Source organism: Vulpes vulpes, chromosome 3, assembly GCF_048418805.1.
Source record: "Vulpes vulpes isolate BD-2025 chromosome 3, VulVul3, whole genome shotgun sequence".
In the NCBI taxonomy this organism is placed as follows: Eukaryota; Metazoa; Chordata; class Mammalia; order Carnivora; family Canidae; genus Vulpes; species Vulpes vulpes.
Genome location: NC_132782.1, coordinates 11,682,308 through 11,706,739, shown reverse-complemented (window position 1 = coordinate 11,706,739; position 24,432 = coordinate 11,682,308). Strand labels below are relative to the sequence as shown.

At 40.6% G+C, this 24,432-nt stretch overlaps 1 protein-coding gene across 3 annotated transcripts in view; it reads right to left on the bottom strand.

Annotated features, from left to right (window-relative positions):
• CSRNP3 (cysteine and serine rich nuclear protein 3) overlaps nucleotides 1–24,432 on the bottom strand; it is a 189,354-nt gene that overhangs the window by 2,641 nt on the left and 162,281 nt on the right. For all 3 annotated transcript variants that reach the window (XM_072751810.1, XM_025994290.2, XM_072751812.1), the window contains 2 exons: nucleotides 17,738–17,997; nucleotides 1,756–2,052 (listed from right to left, as the gene is read on the bottom strand). In XM_072751810.1, coding sequence (XP_072607911.1) covers nucleotides 1,756–2,052; nucleotides 17,738–17,997 — 557 coding nt within the window. The remainder of the gene's footprint in view (nucleotides 1–1,755; nucleotides 2,053–17,737; nucleotides 17,998–24,432) is intronic.

The window sequence follows — 24,432 nt, the reverse complement described above, 5'->3', positions numbered from 1 at the left end:
CACTCAACCATGAGTCACCCAGGCGTCCCTCATGCCCAATTTTAAACTACACACACTTACTGCCCCCATCCCTACCTACTATTTTTAATCAAAGTTATTTGACATTTTGCCTACCAGACACACCCCCCGCTTCTTGGCTTACTCTAACATGAATTTTTCTGCCTGACGTGTCCAGATGGACACCGCTTAGGATCATGCGGCCTGACAATTCGTCCTCGTTGTGTTTTCTTCTCATTTGTTTGGATCCTTGGTCCGGGGCACCTGTGGGTGTCCTGCAGGACTGTGACGGTTGCGCACATTTATGACTCTGACCAATGGACCCATGCATTTGGGGGGCCTGGCTCTCCCTTGCCCTTCTCCACTCCAACCGATGGACCCATGCATTTGGGGGGCCTGGCTCTCCCTTGCCCTTCTCCACTCCAGTAGGTCATAGGCTTCTTGAGGGAAAGGGATGTTCCCTTAATCAGTCTCCCAGAATCAGAGCGACTGGGCTCTGCTGACAGAGTGTCTGGGTTCACCAAGTGTCATGGGACTGAACTGGTCACTCAGGTGATAGGTGGTATTCCCAGCCATCCAAGGGCACCCCTTAGACATTTGCTAATTGCTGACTGCTACCGATTACCCTGCATGCACACCAGAGCACAGGCACCCACAAAGAGCTGCTTGCCACCTTATCCAGGCGCAGGGAATTTCCTCTGCTCCAGAGAAGAGGGCAGACTCCAGCAGTCATCCTGGTTTCAGGAAAAAGCAGGGGCAAGGGGCAGAACCAGAATCTATAGCTGTTTTCTTACTCATGGATCCCTTTTCTAGAACTGTCCTCTCTTTCTGCCTGCCCGAGGGGCTGTCCTTGTCAAAAAAGGGCAAGTTTCTTCATAAAATAATAACACCTAACTAATCATGGAGTGTAAATCATAGAGATGTACGGGGGCTTGAGAATCACCTAGTCTGGAGGTTGGTAAACTCTCTTTCTCTTTTTTCTTTTTCTTCCTTCCCTTTTCCTTTTCCTTCTTTTTCTTGGTAAAGGGCCAGAGAATAAATATTTTAGGCTTTGTGGGCCATACAGTGTCTCTGGCAACTACTCATTGCTGTTGTAAAAGCATGAAAGCAGTCATGGGCAACACCACAACAGGCAAACAAAGAGACACAAAGTGGCTGGGCCTCACTAACGTGTTACTTACGGAAACAGGTGGCAGGCCAGGTTTGTCCTGTGAGTTATAGCTTGCCAACCTCTGATCTAGTCCAGCTCTTTCATTTTTGGGATAAGCACACCGTGCCCAGAAAGTTGACCTGACTTGCCTATTTCACGTACCTGGCGGAAAGCAGAGCCAGGGGTCGAACTCCATTTTCTGAAGTCCCGGTCGCGTAATTTTTCCACCAGTAGTGCCACCTCTAACCTCTCACCATCGTGTCCCCCACGGATGGACCAGAAGACACAATCTCACACGTCAGGGATGTCATCATCCCTCTGAGTGCTTGTAAAAACCCACCAGAAGCGAGCACAATAAAGCAATCCAAGGGGAAATCCTTCTGATGGGCTCAGCTGCAGCTTGGGCTGCCTCTCACATCATATCGTGTGCGTGTCAGCCTGTGAGGCACACCCGCAAACGTCCTCGACTTACTATTTCTCCCTGCTGGAACCACAGGCCTTGCCTCGCTCCAGAGTGCCTTCCTGTGTGTGGGAAGCTTCTGTATCTGCCGCAGGCGGGGTGCTGTAGGAGGTCCCACCTCCGGAGTCCTCGACATGCAAAACCTTACCTGACACTTGATGCCCGCCAGGCTGCAGGTACACGTTTCTGGATCACAGAACACTCGGCAGTCGCAGCCACAGTCCTCCCTCGACAGGCGGATGGCGCGCAGCTCATGCTTTTCTTCCACGTCAATCTTCTTCACCCCAGAGGCCCGCAGCAGCGCTCTCCTTTTCTTCGTGGGCAGGGGTTGCAGGAAGAAGTACTCGTCTACCTCGGTGTTGTCTAAATCAATATCATCATCCGAAATGTCATCCACGGTAAGGGTGCTAGCTTCTTCAGATTCCACTGTGCCATTCTTGGTCATCTGGAAACACAAAGCGGCCAACAGACTTAGCGTCAGCGGGGCCCTCACATCCCTACCCTTACCCTTTGCAGAACAAAACAGAGTCATACAACACCACGTCCCCATAATCCATAGGGTTTGTGGGTCACTTTATTTCCTTTTCTTTTTCTCTTTGGAGAAGTCATGAGAAAGGGGGATCCCTGGGTGGCTCAGCGGTTTAGCGCCTGCCTTTGGCCCAGGGTGTGATCCTGGAGTCCCGGGATCGAGTCCCACGCTGGGCTCCTGGCATGGAGCCTGCCTCTCCCACTGCCTCTCTCTCTCTCTCTCTCTCTCTCTCTCTCTATCATAAATAAATAAAATATTTAAAAAAAAAAAGTCAGAAAGAAAAAGGAAGACATCGAAATGAGAGGCTTTTAAATGTAATTGGGACTCTTAACCTCCTAATGTAAGGAGCCAGAGTCGTTAGAGTTGGTAGCCAGCACGATGTGAGAAAAGGCCAAAGGTTACAGCTGCCCATCAGTGAAAGCTATCTTTAGACTCAGTTCGCGATGGGCGGCTCTGATGGTGGAGTCAACGTGTCCTTGTTCCGAGGCGACAGCATCCTAGCAGAAGCCACTGCCACCTAAATCAGCAAACGTGTCCTTGAAATAACCACTCTGTCTCTTGGGCGCCAGCAAAGCCATGAACGAGGAAATAACATCGTGCTGCGCTGTGCTTTGGGGTCACAAACCTGGTTACCCTGCAGAACATTCCAAGAACGAGGCCTTGATGTGGAGTAACCCGTCAGGTCAGGGTGCTATCAGAAAGGCAAGGAGGAGAGGGCAGGGCCGGCAGGCTCTTGCCAACCGGCAACCCAAACAATAAACTCAGCCCCCAAAGGACTCACGTGAACCTGTGCCCAAAGCACCGGCTCCTGTGTCATAGCTCATGTGGCTCGTCCATGGCTATGGCTCGTCTACTCCTAACTATTCTGCATCTACTGATATTTCTTTTCTAAATTAATTTCATCCATCAGTAAACCCTGAATCAGTATTTTACTTCTGTTGTACCAGCACTTTATTATGCTTCCTGCATAGAAAAGCACTTGGAAAAGAGACATTTTCTCTATCAGCGAGAAATGTATCTGGAGAAGCAGCACACGAATAAATGCAGAAACTCCGTGCGGGCTTACTCCAAATACAGAAGCTATTTTGATTCTTTAATTTTAAATGTGTTACTTCACAAACTTTATTAATTGTAATTATTACCATGCGATTTTTTAAAATTTACTTATTTGAGAGGGAAAGAGAGAGAGTCCATGGGCGAGAGTAAGAGTAGGGAAGCAGATTCCCGTTTTGCAGGAGCCCGATGCCGGCCTGGATCCCCGAGATCGTGACCTGAGCTGAAGGCACACACTTAACTGACTGAGCCACCCAGGTGCCCCCATGCTGTTTTTCATCTTAATACCAGTTCAGTTATTACACAGTTAAAATACTCTGATGACATCAGACACCATTCTTTTATCTTAGGAGAAGAAAGTCCAGTATATAGACAAAAATACTTTATATTGACCAAACACCACAAACTCTGAATATGTTGGAAAACAAATAGATCACTGGTCCTTACCCTCAAGAAGAGGAAACAACACAGTAGCAAGTGTATATTTAAATATTTTACAGATGGGCTCTGAACTTCATGTTCAAAAGCTACTAAATTATATATATTTTTTTAATATTTCAGAGCTTAGATCTGTGTTCAGGCAACAATGGGCCTTCCCCTTTATTGGGTTTTGCTTCTCAGTGTGATCTGCAGCGCATTTTCCTTGTTGGCATTTCTTTATGCTGTATTGGCTAAGCTGCTACCATGTTTCTGTGATGTCCAACTACTAGGATGTTACTTTGATTGCTTGCTGTTATCATTTTTGTTAAGAATTAATTTGCTGATAGAAGCATCTATCCGTGAAGATCTGATTTCCTAAGAAATTCAAGTGTGCGATTGCCTAGCACATACTCAATCCTCCTCGATAGGTAAAGCTGCATTAACAAATAGGAGGCATTACCTTTCCCAGCTTGTCACTTCTGTGGCATTTAGATTGGTTTTCATTAATTCCTGGCCTGTCTATGTGAACCTTGTCTGACTCCACAGCTCACGTAGAACACCTAGGACTTGGTGAGCATGATTCATTTTAGTATTTCCCTTCCTACTTAATCTCCATGTTCTATACTTATGCTCCCTCATGTAACTGGTAACATCACAAAACGACGAAAAGCCCTCCATTTTATATCAATAGGGTTTGATTTAAAAAAAAAAAAAAGACTGCTGTCTAACATATCAGTGCAAATTGTTAGGGGAATATGAATTACCAGTTGGCATCTAAAAATTTTAAAAGAAGCTTTCTCAAATAAGTTAACAGAGATGATGCTTATTCCAAATATAAGCGCTCTTAAAAATACAATCTTAGTCTCTTATTCCCACATATTTAAATTACAACAAACAATTTCATTTCAAGATAAAAATTCAATTAAGAATCTAAAAGCTCTTCACTCAGAGCTACATACTGTTTTCACTCTTGTTTAGGAACCTGCAGGGGCCCTAATCTAGATTTCAAAATCTCACGTTAACATTGAAGAGATCTGGCAAGGTTTTCTCCTCACCTCTCCACTATAATCCTTGCCATTTTTTTTAAAAAAAGTTTTATTTATTTATTTTACTTGAGAGAGAGAGAGTATGTGCATAAGCAGTGGAGGTGGGCAGGCAGAGGCAGAGGGAGAGAGACTCTCAAGCAGATACCCTGCTGAGCACCCCACTTGGGGCTCGATCTCATGACCCTGAGATCATGAAACCAAGAGTCAGATGCTTAGTGGACCGAGCCACCCAGGAGCTCCTTATCTCTGCCATTTTTAATGAAGATTAGAAATATTGGAGTTCATCCTGGTCAGTTGCCTTTTCTTCCCTTCCTCAGTTTCTGGTGTGGTAAGCAGCCATTGAGAGATACTCTCTGCCTCCCCAGGCCCTCCTGTGGTCTGTGCCCATTTGCTTCTTTAAAACCAAGCCACATACTATATGTTGGCAAATCGAACTCCAATAAAAAAATATACAAAAAAAACCAAAAAAAAAAAAAACAAAAACAACCCAGGCCAAACCTACTGAGTTTAAATGCTCTCTAAAATCGATGCATTACAGGAACACCTGGGTGGCTCAGATGGTTGCGTGCCTGCCTTTGCCTCAGGTCCTGGGATAGAGCCCCATGTCACGTCGGGCTCCCTGCTCAATGGGGCGTCTGCCTCTCTCTCTCCCTCTGTCTCTTCCCCCCTTGCTCATGTGTACGCTCTCTTTCCCTCAAATGAATAAATACAATCTTTAAAATAAAATAAAAATGATGAATTGCATAGATTATTTTCAAAAGCATCTTCTCATATTAGAGCAAAAGGGAACAAAGTCAGTGAGCTCCCTATTTCGGGGCACAACTCCTGTCCATCATGCTCTCAAGACCTGGTGCGGAGAAGCCAGGGAGTCTTCAAGATTGCCTCGCCTACTTTTCCGGACCTATCACCCAGCTTCACAGGGGTATTCACTTTGTACATTTCTTTCCCCCCCAACCCCAACATTATTGAGACATAATTGACATATGACATTGTGTAAGCTTAAGAGGTGTGTTTTGATTTAATGCCCTTGGATATTGCATCATGATTACCACTGTAGCGTTAGCTGACATCTCCGTCATAGCACATAATTCCCACTTTTTTGTGTGTGTGTGTGTGATGGGAACATTTCAGATGGACTCTCTTGGCAACGGCCAAGTGTGAAACACAGAATTGTGAGCGACAATCACCGTGCTGTACATTAGATCTCCAGAACTTATTCATTTTACAACTGGAAATTTATAACCTTTGACCAACGTCTCCCCATTTCCCTTATTTTCCAGCTCCTGGCAACCACTGTTCTACTCTCTATTTCTGTGAGTTCTGCTTTTTTAGGTTCCACACAGAAGTGCTATCATACCGCATTCATCTTTATCTGTCTGACTTACTCCACTTAGCGTAATGCCCTCACGGTCCATCCATTTGTCGCAAACGGCAGGATATCCTTCCTTCTCACGGCTGGAGACGATTCCAGTGCATATATAGAACATTTCTCTCTGTCAACAGGAGTGTTACCTTTAAATGTCTTTTCTCTATCTCAAAATAGATCCATCGAATTTTCAGGCTTTAGTTTATCGGATGCAGCCTCCTTATTTTATGCAGTAATGAGGCCCAGATTAACTGTGACCTCTCCAAAACACACTTCTAGAACCTAATTCCCTTATGCTTTTCCCTGTATCTCACAGTTCCAGGTTTCTGATGGCAGGCAATGTCATGCTGGAATCCTTCTGTGGAATTAAACACGATGTATCTAAAAACCTCTTCTGTTTATTAAAAAAAATGCATACAGAGTAATGAGCACGTTCAGAGGAATGCTTCTTTTTGAGACAGAGACAAGACAATCTGTGACATGGACCATTTCTAGTTCTGCGCTCTTTCCCCAATGTAATGTTGCCTTCCCAAGAGCTAAGAAAAAACTTGCCAAAATGTGGCTTAATTACACTGTGGTAAACTACCGAATAATGCTGGCCCTGACCCCTGCTTTTGTTTCGGTGCACGTATGTGTGTAAAAAGAGAGATTGGAGGTGAGGATGAAAGAGAAGTGGGAGAGAAGTGAGAGGAGATTAACAATACGAATAAGAGCAATTTTTGCTCGGTGCCCAGCGCTACTCTAAGCACTTTACCTACATTAACTCATTAAACATCACAAAAATCTCATTAGGTAGATATTAGCATTATACTCATTTAACTGCTGATGAAACAGAGGCACTGGGTGGTAAATAACTTGTCCAAGATCACAAGCAGTAAGGGTGGGCACCAAGTCACGGCCTTAGATATCTGACTCTGCAGTTTGTGCTCTTAATTGCCATGATATTACATATATATATGGCTTTTATATATTAAAATATGTTGAATAGCCTTTGTGTTTACTTTGTATACAAGTATTAGGTATGTCAGTGCACAAGATACAGGTGCTGATCTCAATGGATTAAAGAGGTGAGGAATCTAGTCATTTTAATTCAGTTCAAAGGGCTTTCCAAGCTGAGAATGAGCACAGGGCACCTAGAGGGGGTGCTGGTGGTGGGGTGATGAAGAAGACTTCCACATGTAAACTTAACTCTGAAGACTGAGTAGCAGTGAGATGAACAAGTGCAGACAGAAGGATTTCACACTCAGCAACAATACAATTTCAAAGGTCTGACATGGAACAGAGCCTGGTGCTTTTATTGGCCTACAAATTATTCAGAGGACTGGACTTGTGCAGGATCCCTTCCTGTCTTGGTCCATAAGCAAGGAACAAAAAGTAAATAAATAGTAGACCTCTAGGGAGTAGCTCCTCTGTTCCTCTGCCTTAGTCACCTTAGAGGTGATAAGTAATGACCTAACTCATGATTTGATTAAATAATCTTTATCTTATTTTAGATTTATCCCAAATTTGTGTACATTGGTTTATATTATATTGGAAGGGTCTCAAGGTCAAGGACTCTAGAGTGTGTGTGTGTGTGTTTGCATGTGTGTGCACATGTACATGTATTTGCTAGCTTTGTTCCAAGAATAATTAAGATGAGACTTAGTTCTTAAGTCACTGGGTAAGCTTGTCTAGACTCATTCTACAATTGAAAGGATTTTAACTTTCTTTAGGTAGACAGAATTCAAACATCTTAATTTTGCAAATCTGTCTGATTCGTGCTGATAAGTATGAACAAATAGTTCCCAAGCCCAATTTACCCATCTAAATACACTTGAAGGATAGGATACATTAGAGGAATGATTCTCAGACTGCTCTAGGTCAAGTCTTAGGCAAGGGGGGTTCAAATGAAAGTCAGCATTCAATCCCCTGCCTTTTTTTTTTTCGCCATGTCATGTGGGGATGAATTCCAAACAGATGAAATTTTGGGTGAATTAAGTACCTGAAAGGACTATTTCAATGCCAAGTGATTATAGAGAGGGAAACACGACTGAAAATGTAGATTCAAAGTGCCAAAAGACAATACAAAAACCCACAAAAACAAAAACACTCCCATTTGGGAGTTAAAAGGTACTCTTAGTAATAATGTCTCCTGGTTATTACCAAGTTATTAGCATATGTAAAAATAATAATGGAAAGAAATAAGGATGTGAAAATAATTCAATTCCACAAACAATGATTACTGCCTATTGCAGTGATGATAATGATGTTAAGAAAGACCCAAGCTACCGTATATTGAAAACAAGTCAGTGGGCTCCATACTTTATATAAATTATCTCATCTAATTTGTACAATAGTCTTATGAAGTATGTTTTAATAGTTGAGAAAATTGGAGCCTTGAGAAGATAATTTACCAAAGTCTAGCTAGTGTTTGTACTGAGAATCAAACTCAGGTCTATTTGACCTCAAAGCTAAAGCCAGGTTCTTGAGACCAGTTTAGAGTAAGAATACTTAGAGGAACCCTGTACATAAGAAAAAAAGGATATGGTTGCAGCCACATTCCAAGAGCTGATCTCAGTGCTATAGGGTAGCAGACAAAAGAGCAGTACAAGCTTCCTTAGACTTAGCTCATTCAGAAATGAAAAATATGATTCAGACACAGAGAACAAAAGCTCAGAAAAGAAGAAAAGAGGAAGCAAGCTAAAGATACAGGACATTTCTTTGGAACCTAATCTGTGAGCGTGTGGTGGCGGACTTTCTAATGGAGATGCCAGTAGAAGAAGCTAGTCTAAGCGATAGCTACCACTGTTAAACTTTCTCAGATGACTTTTGACTCATTTACCCTGGCCTGCAGTTAATTAGCACACTATGCTGCCTAAGTTTGTGATAATATATTAGTTTTGGAGATTAGCTTCATGTATATTTCCCCCAACATAATGTGCACACACTGAGAAGGAGACCAAGTCAGGCTTGTTCACCACTTTATCCCCAGGCACTTTGTTAATTGCATTCTGACAGCAATTGCTTAATAAATATTTTTGAATAAATGAATGAGTGAATGAATGAATGAATGAATGCTTAAGCACTATGCTATACTGCCAGCCATTGTACTAGGTGTCAGAATTTACAGATGTATAATAATTCGTCATCTAAAGAGCTTCCAGCCTGGTGGAGAGATGATCACCCAATAAATATGATACAATGCAGTAAGGGAACAAAATATACGTGCAAGTTATAGAAGTGGCAGGGAAGAGGAAATGATAGACCAGTGAAATGGAAGGACAGATACCAAGACACAGAGGATTATTTAGTTCCTATTCTGATTCTACAGTCTCTCTCAAGGAGAAAACCTTCAAACCAGAAATGGGAGAATGGATATGTTAGTAAGGATTTTTAAAAATTAATTTATTTATTTATTCATGAGAAACACACACACACACACACACACACACAGAGAGAGAGAGGCAGGCAGAGACACAGGCAGGCTCCATGCAAGGAGCCCGACGTGGGACTCGATCCCGGTCTCCAGGATCACACCCTGGGCTGCAGGCGGCGCTAAACCGCTGCGCCACCGGGGCCGCCCTGTTAGTAAGGATTTAACATACAACAAAAGGTGGGGGAAGAGTGAGATAGTACTCAGCTGCTTCATGTGAGAATCTCCAGGTCCAGGCCATTCATGCTCTTGAGCAAAGAAAAAGTGTGAAGCTACAGTTGTTCAGTCTAACATGTGTGAAGCACTATGGGGAAAGGAATCAAAAGATGATCAACATGGGAGTGAATTGTTGAAAAAGGAAAATTAATTGTAGGTAATATTCTAGAAAAGATGATTTAAACAAATGGTCTTTGTACATTTGAAGAAAGAGAGTAGTGACTACTGGAGTTATCGCTTGAGTTCACTAAAGAGAGAATGTCCACTTTTCATATTGAACCCTGTGCAGAACCTCAAGCTATAAAATAGATACAAGTGGAAGTAAGGTATAGAGAGCTCCGACCCCATGGAACACAACTAGAAAACCACTATAGTCCTAAGATGCTCAGACAAAATTTTGTATGTTCCATGGAAGGGCAAAATGCAAACTCATTAATAAGAGTATGGTTGGATATGTGGATTTTTAGTTATTTGAACAGTTGAAAATGTCTCTAATAACAGTGATACTCAGCTCTTTTGCACACCAGTGAGCCTGGGAAGAGGGGTGTGGCACAAATACCAACAAGTATCAGCAGAGGTCATGGTGGGATGGTAAAGAGGAAAGTCCCCCTGTCCCCCTGAGGATCACTACTCTGAGAGGATATCCTGAACTTGATCCTGTCTTGTTAAATATAGTTTTTAAATCAAAGCATGGATGAAGATTGAGAGGTGGGATTATCACATTGGAGGATGACAAGATCAGGTTTATTTAAATTAAAGAACAAACTTTATTGATTGCTCTGTATGTCATGTCCCACACTAAAGAGGATTCGCCTAGAGATGTACAAAGTTTTGATGATGCTGACCTGACTTACTGGGCTTTGTTTGTTTGCCTGCTTTTTGTTGTTTCTCTTTTACTTACTTAATATGAACAAACAAACTCATCAAGATCCAAAAAGCTCCCGTACCTTTAGTATGCACTCAGGGATAGAGCATCTGCAACTTAAGGCAGGGGGGTGAGGAGGATAACGTAACATATTCCTGTATACCGTGGATACATCCCATCTAGAGTACAAAGTCCAGATCAAATACCATGTTTCGAGGTAGACATTAACAAACAGCATTGTATCCAGGGAATGTAACTGGAGTGAAAATATCCGAAAACCACACCCTGGGAGGATTAGTGGGAAGAACTAAGGATGTCTAATCCCATAGAACAGCAACACATGTGGACAGCCACATGCAGAAGAATGAAACTAGACCATTCTCTTTCACCATACACAAAGATAAACTCAAAATGGGTGAAAGATCTAAATGTGAGACAAGAATCCATCAAAATCCTAGAGGAGAACACAGGCAACACCCTTTTTGAACATGGCCACAGCCACTTCTTGAGAGATACATCTATGAAGGCAAGAGAAACAAAAGCAAAAATGAATTATTGGGACTTAAGATAAAAAGCTTCTGCACAGCAAAAGAAACAGTCAACAAAACCAAAAGACAACCTACAGAATGGGAGAAGATATTTGCAAATGACATATCAGATAAAGGGCTAGTATCCAAGATCCATAAAGAACTTATGAAACTCAACAGCAAAGAAACAATCCAATCATGAAATGGGCAAAAGACATGAAGAGAAACCTCACAGAGGAAGACATAGACATGGCCAACAAGCACATGAGAAAATGCTCCACATCACTGGCCATCAGGGAAATACAATCAAAACCACAATGAGATCCCACCTCACACCAGTGAGAATGGGGAAAATTAACAAGACGGGAAACAGCAAATGTTGGAGAGGATGTGGAGAAAGGGAACCCTCCTGCACTGTTGGTGGGAATGTGAACTGGTGCAGCCACTCTGGGAAACTGTGTGGAGGTTCCTCAAAGAGTTAAAAATAGATCTGCCCTACGACCCAGCAATTGCACTGCTCAATTTGGGATTTACCCCAAAGATTCAGATGCAATGAAATGCCGGGACACCTACACCCCGATGTTTCTAGCAGCAATGGCCAAACTGTGGAAGGAGCCTCAGTGTCCATCGACAGATGAATGGATAAAGAGGCTGTGGGCTATGTATACAATGGAATATTCCTCAGCCATTAGAAATGACAAATACCCACCATTTGCTTCAACGTGGAGGGAACTGGAGGGTATTATGCTCAGTGAAGTAAGTCAATTGGAGAAGGACAAACATTATGTGGTCTCATTCATTTGGGGAATATAAAAAATAGTGAAAAGGATTAAAGGGGAAAGGAGGGAAAATGAGTGCGAAATATCAGTGAAGGAGACAGAACATGAGAGACACCTAACTCTGGGAAAGGAACAAGGGAAAGTGGAAGGGGAGGTGGGCAGGGGGATGGGATGACTGGGTGATGGGCACTGAGGGGGGCACTTGACGGGATGAGCACTGGGTGTTATGCTATATGTTGGCAAATCAAACTCCAATAAAAAATAATAATAATAAAAAAAAACAGCAACACATGGATCCCACATAACCCGCTTGTCAAATATTGGCATATCCATCAACATTGCTTTCAAACACTTGGAGTTTGGAGAACAGGAGCAGGATTTATTCTGTTTGCCTCGAAGGCAGGACTAGGGTCAAAAGATATAAAGGACAAAAAGATACAAGGAACAGGGCTAGAGGTTAAGGTGGAGAATTATGTTGTATGGGTGAGTCACTAAGCGAATAAAGCACAACCATAAGGGTAAGATTTCAGGTGAAGAAAATTTAGGTAGAGATTTTTAAAGGGTTGATCATTAAAGGAAGAGTTACCACCTGGCAATTTTTTTTTTTTTTTTTTTTAATAAAGAGAGAGTGCAAACAACCAAGCATTACTCAAGGAACATGTGACTGAAGGATTGAGAAAACTAATTCTGGGAAGTAATTGGAAGTGGTACCAGAGTGCAGACAGTCCTTTGATCTCAGAAAGGAGAAAAAGAACAATCAAGATTGAAAAAACATTGAGAAGGAAAGCCAGTCAAAGCTGTGAAAGCTAAATTAAATTTCTTAGAACAAGGTAGTAGAATCCAGTAAGATACAACCCAGAGGCAATTGGAATGCCAAGGCTCTTTGAAACATAAATGGCTGCCTAATGCGTTTTACAGATACATGAGAAATGGGAATAAAGGCTAATGTAATTGTTCAACAATGTGGTGCAGATGATGAAATCTAAGCACTTAATTTGGAAAAGAGTACAGTATTAAGATGACCGCCTTGATTACTGTGAAGAGTATGACATGTTTGAATGGGCTTGACAGGCAAAACGGATACTCTCTGTAATTCAGAAATCTAAAGCTAGTTATTTCTTCTAGGAACAAGCATTTTATTCATTTAGCTTTCTCTATTGATTGTTTTTTGACATTGTTTGGAGCACCAACACCATCAACAAAAAAGACACCTGAGTGCCCAAATAGAATTGGATTTTTTTTTTCCTACACATCTAATCGGATATATTATTTCCCAATGTGGCTAGCTCATAATTTGATTAAGAGATGGATTTCAAAATAAGAAGCTATTTTACAGTGAAAAACTAAATTCCTATTCTTACCTGTTTCCAAAGTGTGTAGTGTGTGTGTAGTTTGTTTCAAGAAGTGTGTGGTGTATGTTTCTGTCTACAAATCTTTCCCGAAAGGCAGCATCAGAAGGGGTGCCATTACAGAGGCAGGTTCTCTATTTGGAACCTAGTGAAATGCCCTGGGAAGACTTGGAGGCACAGTGGAAAGAGGAACTTCTCCTTACTGTTCTGGGCTGTTGGTTCTCAAATAAGGAAAAGGGAAATGCCTCGGTTCCACGTCCAGTGGGTTTCCTGTGGTGTTGCGGCTGGTCTCCATGGGGAGGGCTTTGGAAAGTGTTTGTCTTGTCAGAAGTTGTCTTCTCTCTCTTACTCCATAGCAAGCTCACTGCCACTCAGGGAGGACCACCTCCAGCCAAAGCCAAAGTGAAGTTTGTACAATCCTTGCTTTCCTCTTTTGACCCTGTTCTGTGCCAGCAAACCTCCTGCTGCCCCAGTCAAAATAATGGAATCAATTTAGCTACATTTATTTTATTACTTACTCCAGAGGTATTAGTATTTCAAGACAAATGTTACATTAAAAGTCAAATTTTTAAGTATCAGAGTGATATTTTTGGATAGTGAATGTTTTTGGAAGCTAATTTTAGATTTTGGATAACTAAACCCTAGATAAGTATAGTCAATGATATTTTAAAAATCATAAAAGTTAATATACTAGAGGAATTATAATTAAAATATACAACTGTTGGGGATCCCCCTGGGTGGCTCAGCAGTTTAGCGCCTGCCTTTGGCCCAGGGTGTGATCCTGGAGTCCCGGGATCAAGTCCCACGTTGGGCTCCTGGCATGGAGCCTGCTTCTCCCTCTGCCTGTGTCTCTGCCCCCCCCGCCCCCCCTCCCCCGTCTATCATGAATATGTAAATTTTAAAAAATCTTTTAAAAAATATACAACTGTTTCTTCATTTGGTCTTCTCAGATTTTTTTTTTAAAGCAAACTGGTCCGCATTGCTATGATCTTTTATTAGGTTTGTGTGACATGTTTCTGAGTTTCTAAATATTTTCAACACAGAGAGGCTAAAATCAGACACCTTAGAATCCCATTATCTTTTTGCTTGGTATTCATTTGAAAGGAGCAATGATATCCAAATGTCTTCTGTTTACATCTTCACCAAAAAGGGAAGTTGCGTGTTTTCACTTATCAATGACAAACCGAGCCATGACTGCCTCTCCAACTTCCAATACTAAGTACGATTAAAAATAAAAGAAGAATCAATAGGAGAATTCTTTCTTTCTTTCTTTCTTTCTTTCTTTCTTTCTTTCTTTCTTCTTTCTTTCTTTCTTTCTTTCTGGTTCTTCTTTTCTTCTTCAGCTTATTAAAGAAAAAGCATAAAAGTCGCTGAATACAAATTACAGTATCAGAATATATTACTGCCTGTTATGGAAGGTTCCTGTAGGTGTGTGGCTCTCCCAACATTCATCACATGTATAATGTGCCTCAAAGTTCGCCACAATAAATCTTTTGGTTCTCAGATAGAATTATAGTCTCCCAGCTGCTAAAAACCACTGTATACACAGTCCAAACCCCAGAAAGGTATGACTCCCTATAGGTACAGAGATTGGCTTTCCCAATGCCTAGGGGGGATAATCAATTAATTTTAGAATAAGAAGTAACAGGATAATATAACCAGTTTTCTATTGAGTGAGTCAGTGTTTAACATCATTGAGTTCTTTTTCTTCAGCACACATGGTCCAATAATTTACTTATCCCACTGGGTCTTTGTTAAGATTAAATTGAATGATGTTTACCGAATGCCTGGCAAATAAAAATCACTTAATGAATGGCAGCCATTACTATTGTTTTGCCAATATTTGATTGGGAATGACTTTGTTCTTTGAGTAGGGCATAGAGTTGGTTTACAGTGGTTTAGAAAGGTAGAGGGCAGATTTCAAAAGCAAATCTAAGAGTTATTATTAAAATAAGCTATATGCAAAGCAATCAGGAAAAACAATAATAACAGTGGGCTGCTACCAAAAAAATCTTAAGAGACTTCCAATGAAATTTGTCAAAAATATCACCAAAGGAAATATGAGATAAGCTCTAGGCTAGATTGTGCCTCGCTTAATTTAAGCAATGGCCTTCTTATACAATTGGGAGCAAGGCAGATACATAAATTGCAAAATACATAAAAACAAGGTATTGTAAAACACACGGCACACCTCTGCTGTCTGACTTTGTACTGGGAACTAGAGTTACACGTAACACAGGTGTGCTCATTGGTGCTTCAGCGATTTAATAAGAGGCTCTTTATGTTAAGTATCCTGGATTACCTACAAAACATTTCCTTTGTCCCATAATAGTGGGAGAACATTCCTATATTTTGATAGGCTGATGGATCAGTACATGTTTAAAGATTGTCTTTGGTTGATGAAAGATGTTTTCTGAGCTGTGTTTCTCTCCACTTAATCTCTAATATGGCCTGGACACATCTCTGACATCTCTTTACTAATTCAAAAGCCTCTCCAAAATCAGTATGTTCAAAAATAATCTCATTATCTATCCCTTCCCTTCTGATCCCAGGCCCAACCTACTCCTCTTCCTGGATTCCTTGCCATATCCTCATAGAGAAAGCTACTATTACCCACAACCTGTTCATTTGTGTAAGCCAGAAATCCAGGAATCATTCTTGACTCCTCCTTTTTTTTTCCCTCTAAGTATCACAATGTTCATTGATAGATACAAGTAAATAAGATCAGGGCAAGAACATGATTTGATAAATTATGTAGACTTAACTTCAATACTATAATAAGAGGGACCAATTCAAATCATTACCATTTGTTTCACACCCACAAAACCACGTCAAGGGCAGGAATGGTCTCTCAAAATTGATCAGTTTTGTGCAAGTAAACCATGTTTCTTTTAAAAAGACTTATGTGCTAGCCCAGGTTCAAGGATATTAAAATCTAGCACATAAATCCTATTACGGGAGGTAGAAATACAGACAATATACTACTACAGCAACAAGTAACCACAGTTAAGAATTTTTCTGTAACAACCAAATGGATAATCAAATATTGCAACAACACAATATTACTGAGAAAAGTGCATTTCTACAGTATCCAGTATTGCTGTTCAATCTTCTAACTTCGAAAAGCCTACAGTAACCGGCAGCAAAGACGGTCCTTGCCTGCGGAAAGATTTAGGATGTAATTATCACATGCTACTAAAATACTATCTAAACATTAAAGATACTCCTAAAATATTTGATGGTAGACTATGATTAAGACATTACACTACAAAAAAATCCTTATGCAAAGGGAAACACTAACTGATGTGCTTCTGCTTTAAATAATGTGAAAACATTACAGCGGAATGACTTTTTGCAGTGGTTAGGTCAAATGCAGTTTGGTCATAGCAACGGTATGTTTTGCACAATTCGAGGCTTTGGCTGGTTCTTTAGTCAGCTTCTTCCTCAGACACTTCTTCTTCAGCAGTTTCTAGCCAGGTTAGCCACTGATTCACCTGGAATGAAGCCTTGCCTTTCCCGGCAATCTCTTGAGTTGTATCTTTCCAAGCCCAGCCCTCTTTTCCTTTCAAAACCAGCCTGTCACCAAGAGCTGTTGACTTTACTCTCGAAACTTCTTCCTCTGTCTATTTCTCTTCATCTCTCCTATCATCAGTCTATCTAACTCACCATCATCCTTCTCCTGGACTACTGCGATAGCCTCTTAACTGGTTAATCCTGTATGCTCCCCCACCCTTAAGCATGGCAGCCCTTACCCCAAAACTATTCTCACAGCATAGGATGAACCCGATCATATTATTCTACTACCCTGACCCCAATGCCCAAAACTCTCAGATGACTTTTGATGGTCTTAGATGAAGAGAAAAAAAGGTGCCTTAACATGATCTACAAAGTCTCGTCCTGCCTCCTCCATGTATAGTCTACTTCACGAAGTAGACTCTGTTCCAGCCACACTAGTACTCACTATGCTTCCTCCTCCAGCACAAGGCAGTTCTGGCTCTTCCTGTTGCCTGAACCACTCTTGCCAACCCTTTGGCCTAGTTAGTTGTTCGGATTTCCATTCAGTCGTCACTTCCTTGAAGACGCCTTCCTTGGCCTCTGGACCACACCAATGCCCTGTTACATACTTTCACAGCCTTTGCAAATCTCCTTTATAGCACTTAATGAAGCTATGATTCTATTTTGTCTACATGATTGATATTTTTCTTTCCTATTAATATAAAAGTTCCAGAAGAGAATGGACCACATCTATTTTTGATAGCAGTTGGCCCCAGCCCAAGCATAGGCTCTATGACCTGGTGGTACTCAATAACAAATATTTATTGAATGAATAACTAAATGATGTCAGATAGGCTTTCCACATAGCTTTCAGTGAAGACACTACTGTTTTCGCTTAAAAGAAAAAAAAAAAAGCCTCAGCAGGCAGGTAGTCTGTTGTGTAAAATGTCCAGCTTGGTCCACGAAGTATGAAAAGTATGAAAGTATGTAACAAGTATGAAAACGGATAATTCAACCAAATCAAGGTAAGGATACAAGGTTTTGCAAAAAGTGAGTTCCTAATGCTTTTTTACCTTTAGTTTTAAAGAGTTCAGTTTTTCCTCCCTGAGGTGTTCTCTCAACATCTCCCGGTGGAGCCTCTCTTGCTCTCTTGCAAATTCACCAAGAGTGTACTGGCGCACGCTGTTATGGCGGCTGGACATGCCCAGGGTGCTGCCCCCTTGACTGGGCACGCTCGTGAAGCCTTGCCTCCTGGTGAAGTAGTACACGGTGACACAACTGAAATGCACATTCTTTGTCCTTAGCCGCTTCTCTCTTTTGAGGATGGAGGAGGCTGGAAGAGAAAGAAACCATTCAGTGAACACCTAGGGCAGCAGGTTTCAGATGAGGTGAAGAATTAGAAAGTGCCATTTGATGATATTGAATCTACAGTCAACCCTTTTTGGCTAGGAGACACTAAAATGTTGTATATGAGAGCTGGCATAGATTTCTATTTCCTTTCTTGAATTTTCTTCTAACTGTAGTAGAGTAGACTTTTAAGCCCTCTGTAATGGTAGTCTAAGCAAACTTTCAGGAAAGTTGCCAACAGTCTATGAGTCAGTGGCAGGATTTAATTTTATTTTCCCTAACGTCTTAAGTTTTGGTTTTATGGTTTTCACGAGAGTGGCATCATAGTCTAATCAGAAAAGACACACTACACTACAAACTCTTATATTCTGGATCTTATTTTGATATCAGGGGCATTTGGCATAGAAAAATGTCTATTTACAAATTTTAGAAAATCTCACGAAGCAATAAAAACTAAAAAAGCAATAAAAATAAAAAAGGCTCAGTGGCACTATTTAGACATTTTTACAACCTATATCTAACAAAGCTTTGATTTGATAAGAACCCCACTAAAGCATTGCAGACAGTGGGATTTTAATACAAGTATATACTGAGATGATTGACAATGGTCATGAAATACATCAGAACCTTTATTATTAGTTAAAAGGCCACCAAGATGCATTGAACATCGTGGAAGTTTGAGATACACGCTGTGGTTGAGAAAGAGAGCCACACATTATAAACATGACCTTTTGGAGATGGAAGACATGCTAGACACCATCTAACCCGGTCCTTCTATTTTATAAAGTAGCCCAGACTTGCAGAATTTGAGTATTTTCAATGAAGGTAGTTAGTGGCAAGGCTACACTCAAACTTAAAAGCTCCCACTCTGGTGCCATATTATAGACACTTCTCCAATGGGGAAGGAAGTACACTGAATTGAGGAGGAAAATATAGAATCATGCTCATATGGGTCATTTCCTTCCCACTGCTACCAATTTGTTGAGGTTCTAGCCCTCGATACCCCAGGATGTAAGTTTATTTGGGAACGAGGTCCTTATACAGGTGATCAAGTTGAGGTGAGATCATCAGGGTGGGTGCTAATCCAGTACAAATGGTGTCCATATAAAAAGGGAAAATATAAACTCACATGCAGAGAGGGATGATGTAAAGGGACAAAGGGAGAAATCTGTGTGAAGATGGGTAACAGAGATTAGGAGTATGCTGCAGAAAGCTAAGGGATGCCTAGGGCTACCAGGAGCTGGAAATGCAAGGAAAGCCACTGCTTTCATAGAGAGCACCGTTCTGCTAACATGTTGACTTCAATCTTGTCTCCAGAACTGTTGAGACAAGAAATTTTCGTTGTTCTAAGTCACTGAGTTAGTAGTACTTTGTTTCTAAACTAATATGCACATTCAAGTAGAAAAATAGGCAGAAACAATAAATGAGGCAAAAATCCTTGGATAGCAACGAGTAATATAAGCTAACGTTTATGGAGCTTATGGAGTACTTCCCAAGTGCTGGACCATGCAAAGAATTTTACATGAATTATCTCATTTTATCCTTACATCTCCTTGGGTTGATATTACCCATGTCTCCATTTGAGGAAACCAAGTCACTAAAGGTTAAATAACATTGCTAAAGTCATATAACCAGTAGTGAAGCTGGGGTTCATTATTTCAAGGTCCAGGCTCTTAACCGCCATTTCACAGAGAGAACTGAAGCCACCCTGAGGGAACCGAACAAGGCTGAAACTTGCTGTCATACTACTTCTGGTAGATGTCAACTGCTGCTGCCTTCAGAGATGATTTTGATTTGGAAGGCTACACAATGAGAGAAAAGGGACTACACTATTACTTCGAATTTATATAAGAATCTTCTAACAAGGGGGTTCAAGTTCCTTAGTCTCCTATGTCTTCCACCTCATAAAGCATTCAACCCAAATACAGAGAGGCTGTTATGATTAATTTCATTTCATGAATTGGTTTATTCAGTAAATATAAATCAAGGGCCTGCCATGTGCCAGGCACTTTCTGGATGATTGGATATATTGGTGAAAAAACCAGATGGTGATTCCTGCCCACATGGAACTTCCATTTCCAGCGATGAGAAACTCAGGCAGAATGAACAGACTCAAAAGTTTACGGAGTAAGAGAAATATGACATTTGGGCAAGGATTTCATTTTCCCAACTTCTTTTTTCTACTGTTTTACCTCTCCAGAGGAGATTGCCAGAAAGCAAAGGCTTTCAAACGTGCACATAATTTCCCCATTTATTTATGTACATGTTCACTACACATACTTGTACTCCTGGCAGCAGAGACAGTTTTCAACTTTGATTTAAAAGCTCTGATCTGCTTCATAACGGTATGTTTAAATCATCTCAAAACAGGGAAGAATTTGTCAAAATGTGAAAGATTACCGTAGAAAGAAAAATTCAACAACCTGCCTACGAATCTGCCACCCTGACAGCCTCATCTGTCACCGTCTTACAGCAGGCGAGAGCTTCTGGTTTTGGGGTGATAACCTTCAACCTTTTTCACTCTTATTATCATAAAATGATGCCCTTCAGACATCATCTTTCAAGGCCATGAATTTATAAATTAAAAAAAATATTTTAATGAACCGATTTAAGATAATTCTTATAAACATCTCTGATGATTTTATTACTTATTTTTTAGACAATTCATGGTAGTAGTCTAGACAAATTTTCTTTCTTTTCTTTTAAGATTTTATTTATTTTTTTTTCACGAGAGACACAGAGAGACAGAGAGAGGCAGAGACACAGGCAGAGGGAGAAGCAGGCTCCATGCAGGAAGCCCGACGTGGGACTCGATCCCGGGTCTCCAGGATCACGCCCTGGGCCAAAGGCAGGCGCCAAACCACTGAGCCACCCAGGGATCCCAACAGATTTTCTTTTTAACACTTATTTAGACTTGTACCTGCACTTTTAGATTATAAAAATTCTTCAATATTCTGGATAAATCTATTGTGATATGAATCTACTATTTCCTAAAAAGTCAGATTATATTTTCCCCAAAAGATAGAGTTTAGAGACAATTTTCTAAGGCTTTGAGGATAACGATAGTGGCAGACTATAGAGTCCCTTCAGCTGGACTCTTGGCATTGCTAACATGGTCAAAGTGTGTTAGGATTGGATTGGTGTCAGTTCCTATCCACAGGGGTTTATAATTCAAACCTGTGCTTATCCTTGTCCTAGAATTTGCATATTATAAATAGCACCGTAAAAACAAAGATCGAAATGCCTATGGAATATGTTTAAAAGGAAGGCTTTGAAATACTATAAGATCAGCCTTATGGGAGATACTTTAAATGTGGCTTTCCTGAATATAGGAGCCACCCACGTCTCTCTTCTGATGATTGAATTGGAGCGCTAGAATGGGCCTTTATGGGCTATCTCCTGCCTCCAGGCCCCAATTTGACTAACATCGCAAAATGAAGCCATAAAAAAGAGTCTGTGTTCTTCAAGCCTGGGAAAAACAGGCCAAATTCACTCAGCACAGCTGCCTTAGGGAATCGGAAACCTCCCTCATATGCCTACCTACTAATTTGTGCCATTTGCAGAGGGATTGAACTCTACTTTGTGCCTCTATAGAGTTCAGAATTCATTTCACCACTGTGAGGTCAAGAGCAAGTAAAAAAAAGGGTGGAGGTGTCTTTCATTACCGCTTTGAAAATAATTAGTCTGTTTTCATACATGATACAAATTTTTGTGTGTGTCTTTCAACCCGTTTTCTTTGATCTCATTCATAGTTACCACCCGGAGGTGGAAGTGCGTAAATGCGACAGTACTTTGTACACTGCCCAGGACAGCTCTGGAGAACACCATTATGGCTCCCATCAGGGTACACTGCTGTTACTGTCAAATGATCACATTTTATGGAGATAGTATTGATCTTTGTAAACTACAGGAATAAATAGCACAGAGCAACTGATGTTAGTTGTCTGCAGAATATAGCTTTCTTAAAATAATGCTTAAAAAGTGAATGAAGAAGACAATTGAGAAATTGTCTAGTTCACAATGCCAGGGTAAGAATATAAGTAGACAAAATAATCCGTGCCATAAATTATATAGAGTTCATGCACAGAGTGGATTAAAAATGGAAGCCAAAACTAAGAACTGGACAGTGTGTTTCTGAGACCATCCAGGGAAGCCAGTGCTGTGATGACATGAATATTTGATCCAACAGAGGAGATGAATATATCAAAGTATCACAGTTGAATCAAATTAAACTCTAAGAAAATGCTTCTGACTTGGCTCCACTTCCACACTCCTAAACCAACCTGTTCATACAAATTGGAATACATCTTCAGATCAACAAGACTATCTACTTGATACATTAATTTTTTTCTTTTGCTGAAAATAATCAAATTTGTTTCAGATGTTTAATAGTTATTTCTGAATATGCATAGTATGTGTCATTACACTGGAGATTGTCTTGTCTGCATGCAAAAGACCATGATGTGTCTGGGCCTATAAAATTGAAGACCAGATCTTAGACCATTGGCTCCACCACGGTGCAGCCACTCTGGAGCTAACTATGCTTGAGCAGCACGCTAGTTACCCTCTCAAGGCGCGTGTTCTTTTTAATGTCAACAATCATCAGCAAAGCACCGTGAAAGCCAGAAAGGCAGAAAGCAGTAAGAGCTATGTTTTTTGGCACTAAATTTGGCACATGCAGGTTGAGAGTTTGTGGTCCAGTCTGATGTTAAACAAGAGGGAAATTATGGAAAATATTAATTCTACCATTTGGGTCTAAAGTCAATGATACACTTCTCTCTCCTATGTACTATGCTCAAAAGGAAAATACCAGATGATTTTTTTTCAAAGATTTGATTTCTTAATTCATGAGAGAGAGAGAGAGAGAGAGAGAGAGAGGCAGAGAGAGAAGCAGGCAGGGAGCCCCATGTAGGACTCGATCCTGGAACTCCAGGATCATGCCCTGGGCCAAAGGCAGGTGCCAAACCACTGAGCCACCCAGGCATTCCAATACCACATGATTTGTAAGTCTATATTTTGAGTTTATTTTTCATTTATTTGGGGGGAAGTTAGTCTAAGCAAAATGAGATTACTGAAATTAACTTATCTGGTAAATCTTGGGCAATAAAAACTCTTATTTTTTTTAAAACATACACCCCGAATTAATCAGGGGCATTAATTAATCAGCGTGCATGTTCTTCTTTGAAAAACAAATGAAGATCAAATCAGTTATGAAGTCATGAAGCCTACCTAGCTTATAAACAAAAAATCTGGTTTCATCAGAAAATATTTTGTATAAAAACTAGCCTAATAATAGCTCAGATATTAAGTCGATTTCCAATGGTTAAAGTTATTCAGATAAAAAAAAAGTCCCTAATCTTTACAAGTGACTTCTGTAAATGTCCAGTGATCATATTTTTATGTGTCCTCCAGCTTGCCATGGCAGTCCAGGTTGGCCCCTCTTGGTTAGGTGTCAACTTCATGGTCTCAAATCCTAACCCCAGAGTGAAAATGGATCCAGCAACCAAGAAATATAGGAGTAGTTTCTTTGAAAATGAAGTCTAGTTTGCTACTAAAAGCAATCCTTCCCCCTCTTCCTTGTTCTAGTTTTCCCCTTTTATTCTTTTAAGTTACATCCTCAAGCTTCCTGAAGATACTTGCCCCAGTCACGCCATTTATTATTTTGCTCAAGTGAGGTATTTAGGACACGAGTGAATCATTCAGGTGGGAGAAACTCCACAGGATTGATAATAAGGAAATGTCTGGGACATGAGTGAATGAGAGGCAAGACAAAAATAAGAACTAATTGAGGATGTTTTCTTTCCGACCCATGAACAAAATCCAAATTATCTTAAATGTGGGATGTGAAGTGATCTATCATCTATGGCTAAATCCATGTTACGTTGTTGTGTACTCAGTATGTTGTTTTATACTTGGTTATGAAGGGTAGAAAAACACATACAGACAGTCACAAACAAAAGAAAAAGAATCTCCCAAACAATTGGACGGGCACTACTGGGGTATACTCAATGTTTTGGAATTGAAGTGCTTTGCATTTCCAAAAAAGTAATCAGAACTAAGACAGAACCAGGAAATGTAAGAAAATGTCAGAATCCTCCAAATAGTAAGTCAGGATTTTTTCCCCTTTGTATTACTGCCCTTTTACTACGAAATAGCATTCAAAAACAAAAATCAAAGAAAAATAGCTCCCACTTACAGGGATGCCCGAGATGTCAAACCCAAGTTTGTATTTGGCTCCCTACAGTGTGAATGATAGCTCCAAATGCTTTTAAAATTGTAGCACATCTCTCTCCCGAGGCTCTAAATGTCACTCTTCCCCATCTCAAACCAACCAAACAACTCGTGTGCTAGTAAAGGGGCAAGCAGACTTGCACCACATAAAATATGATAAACATACATAAGAACCAGTCATCATTGTGAT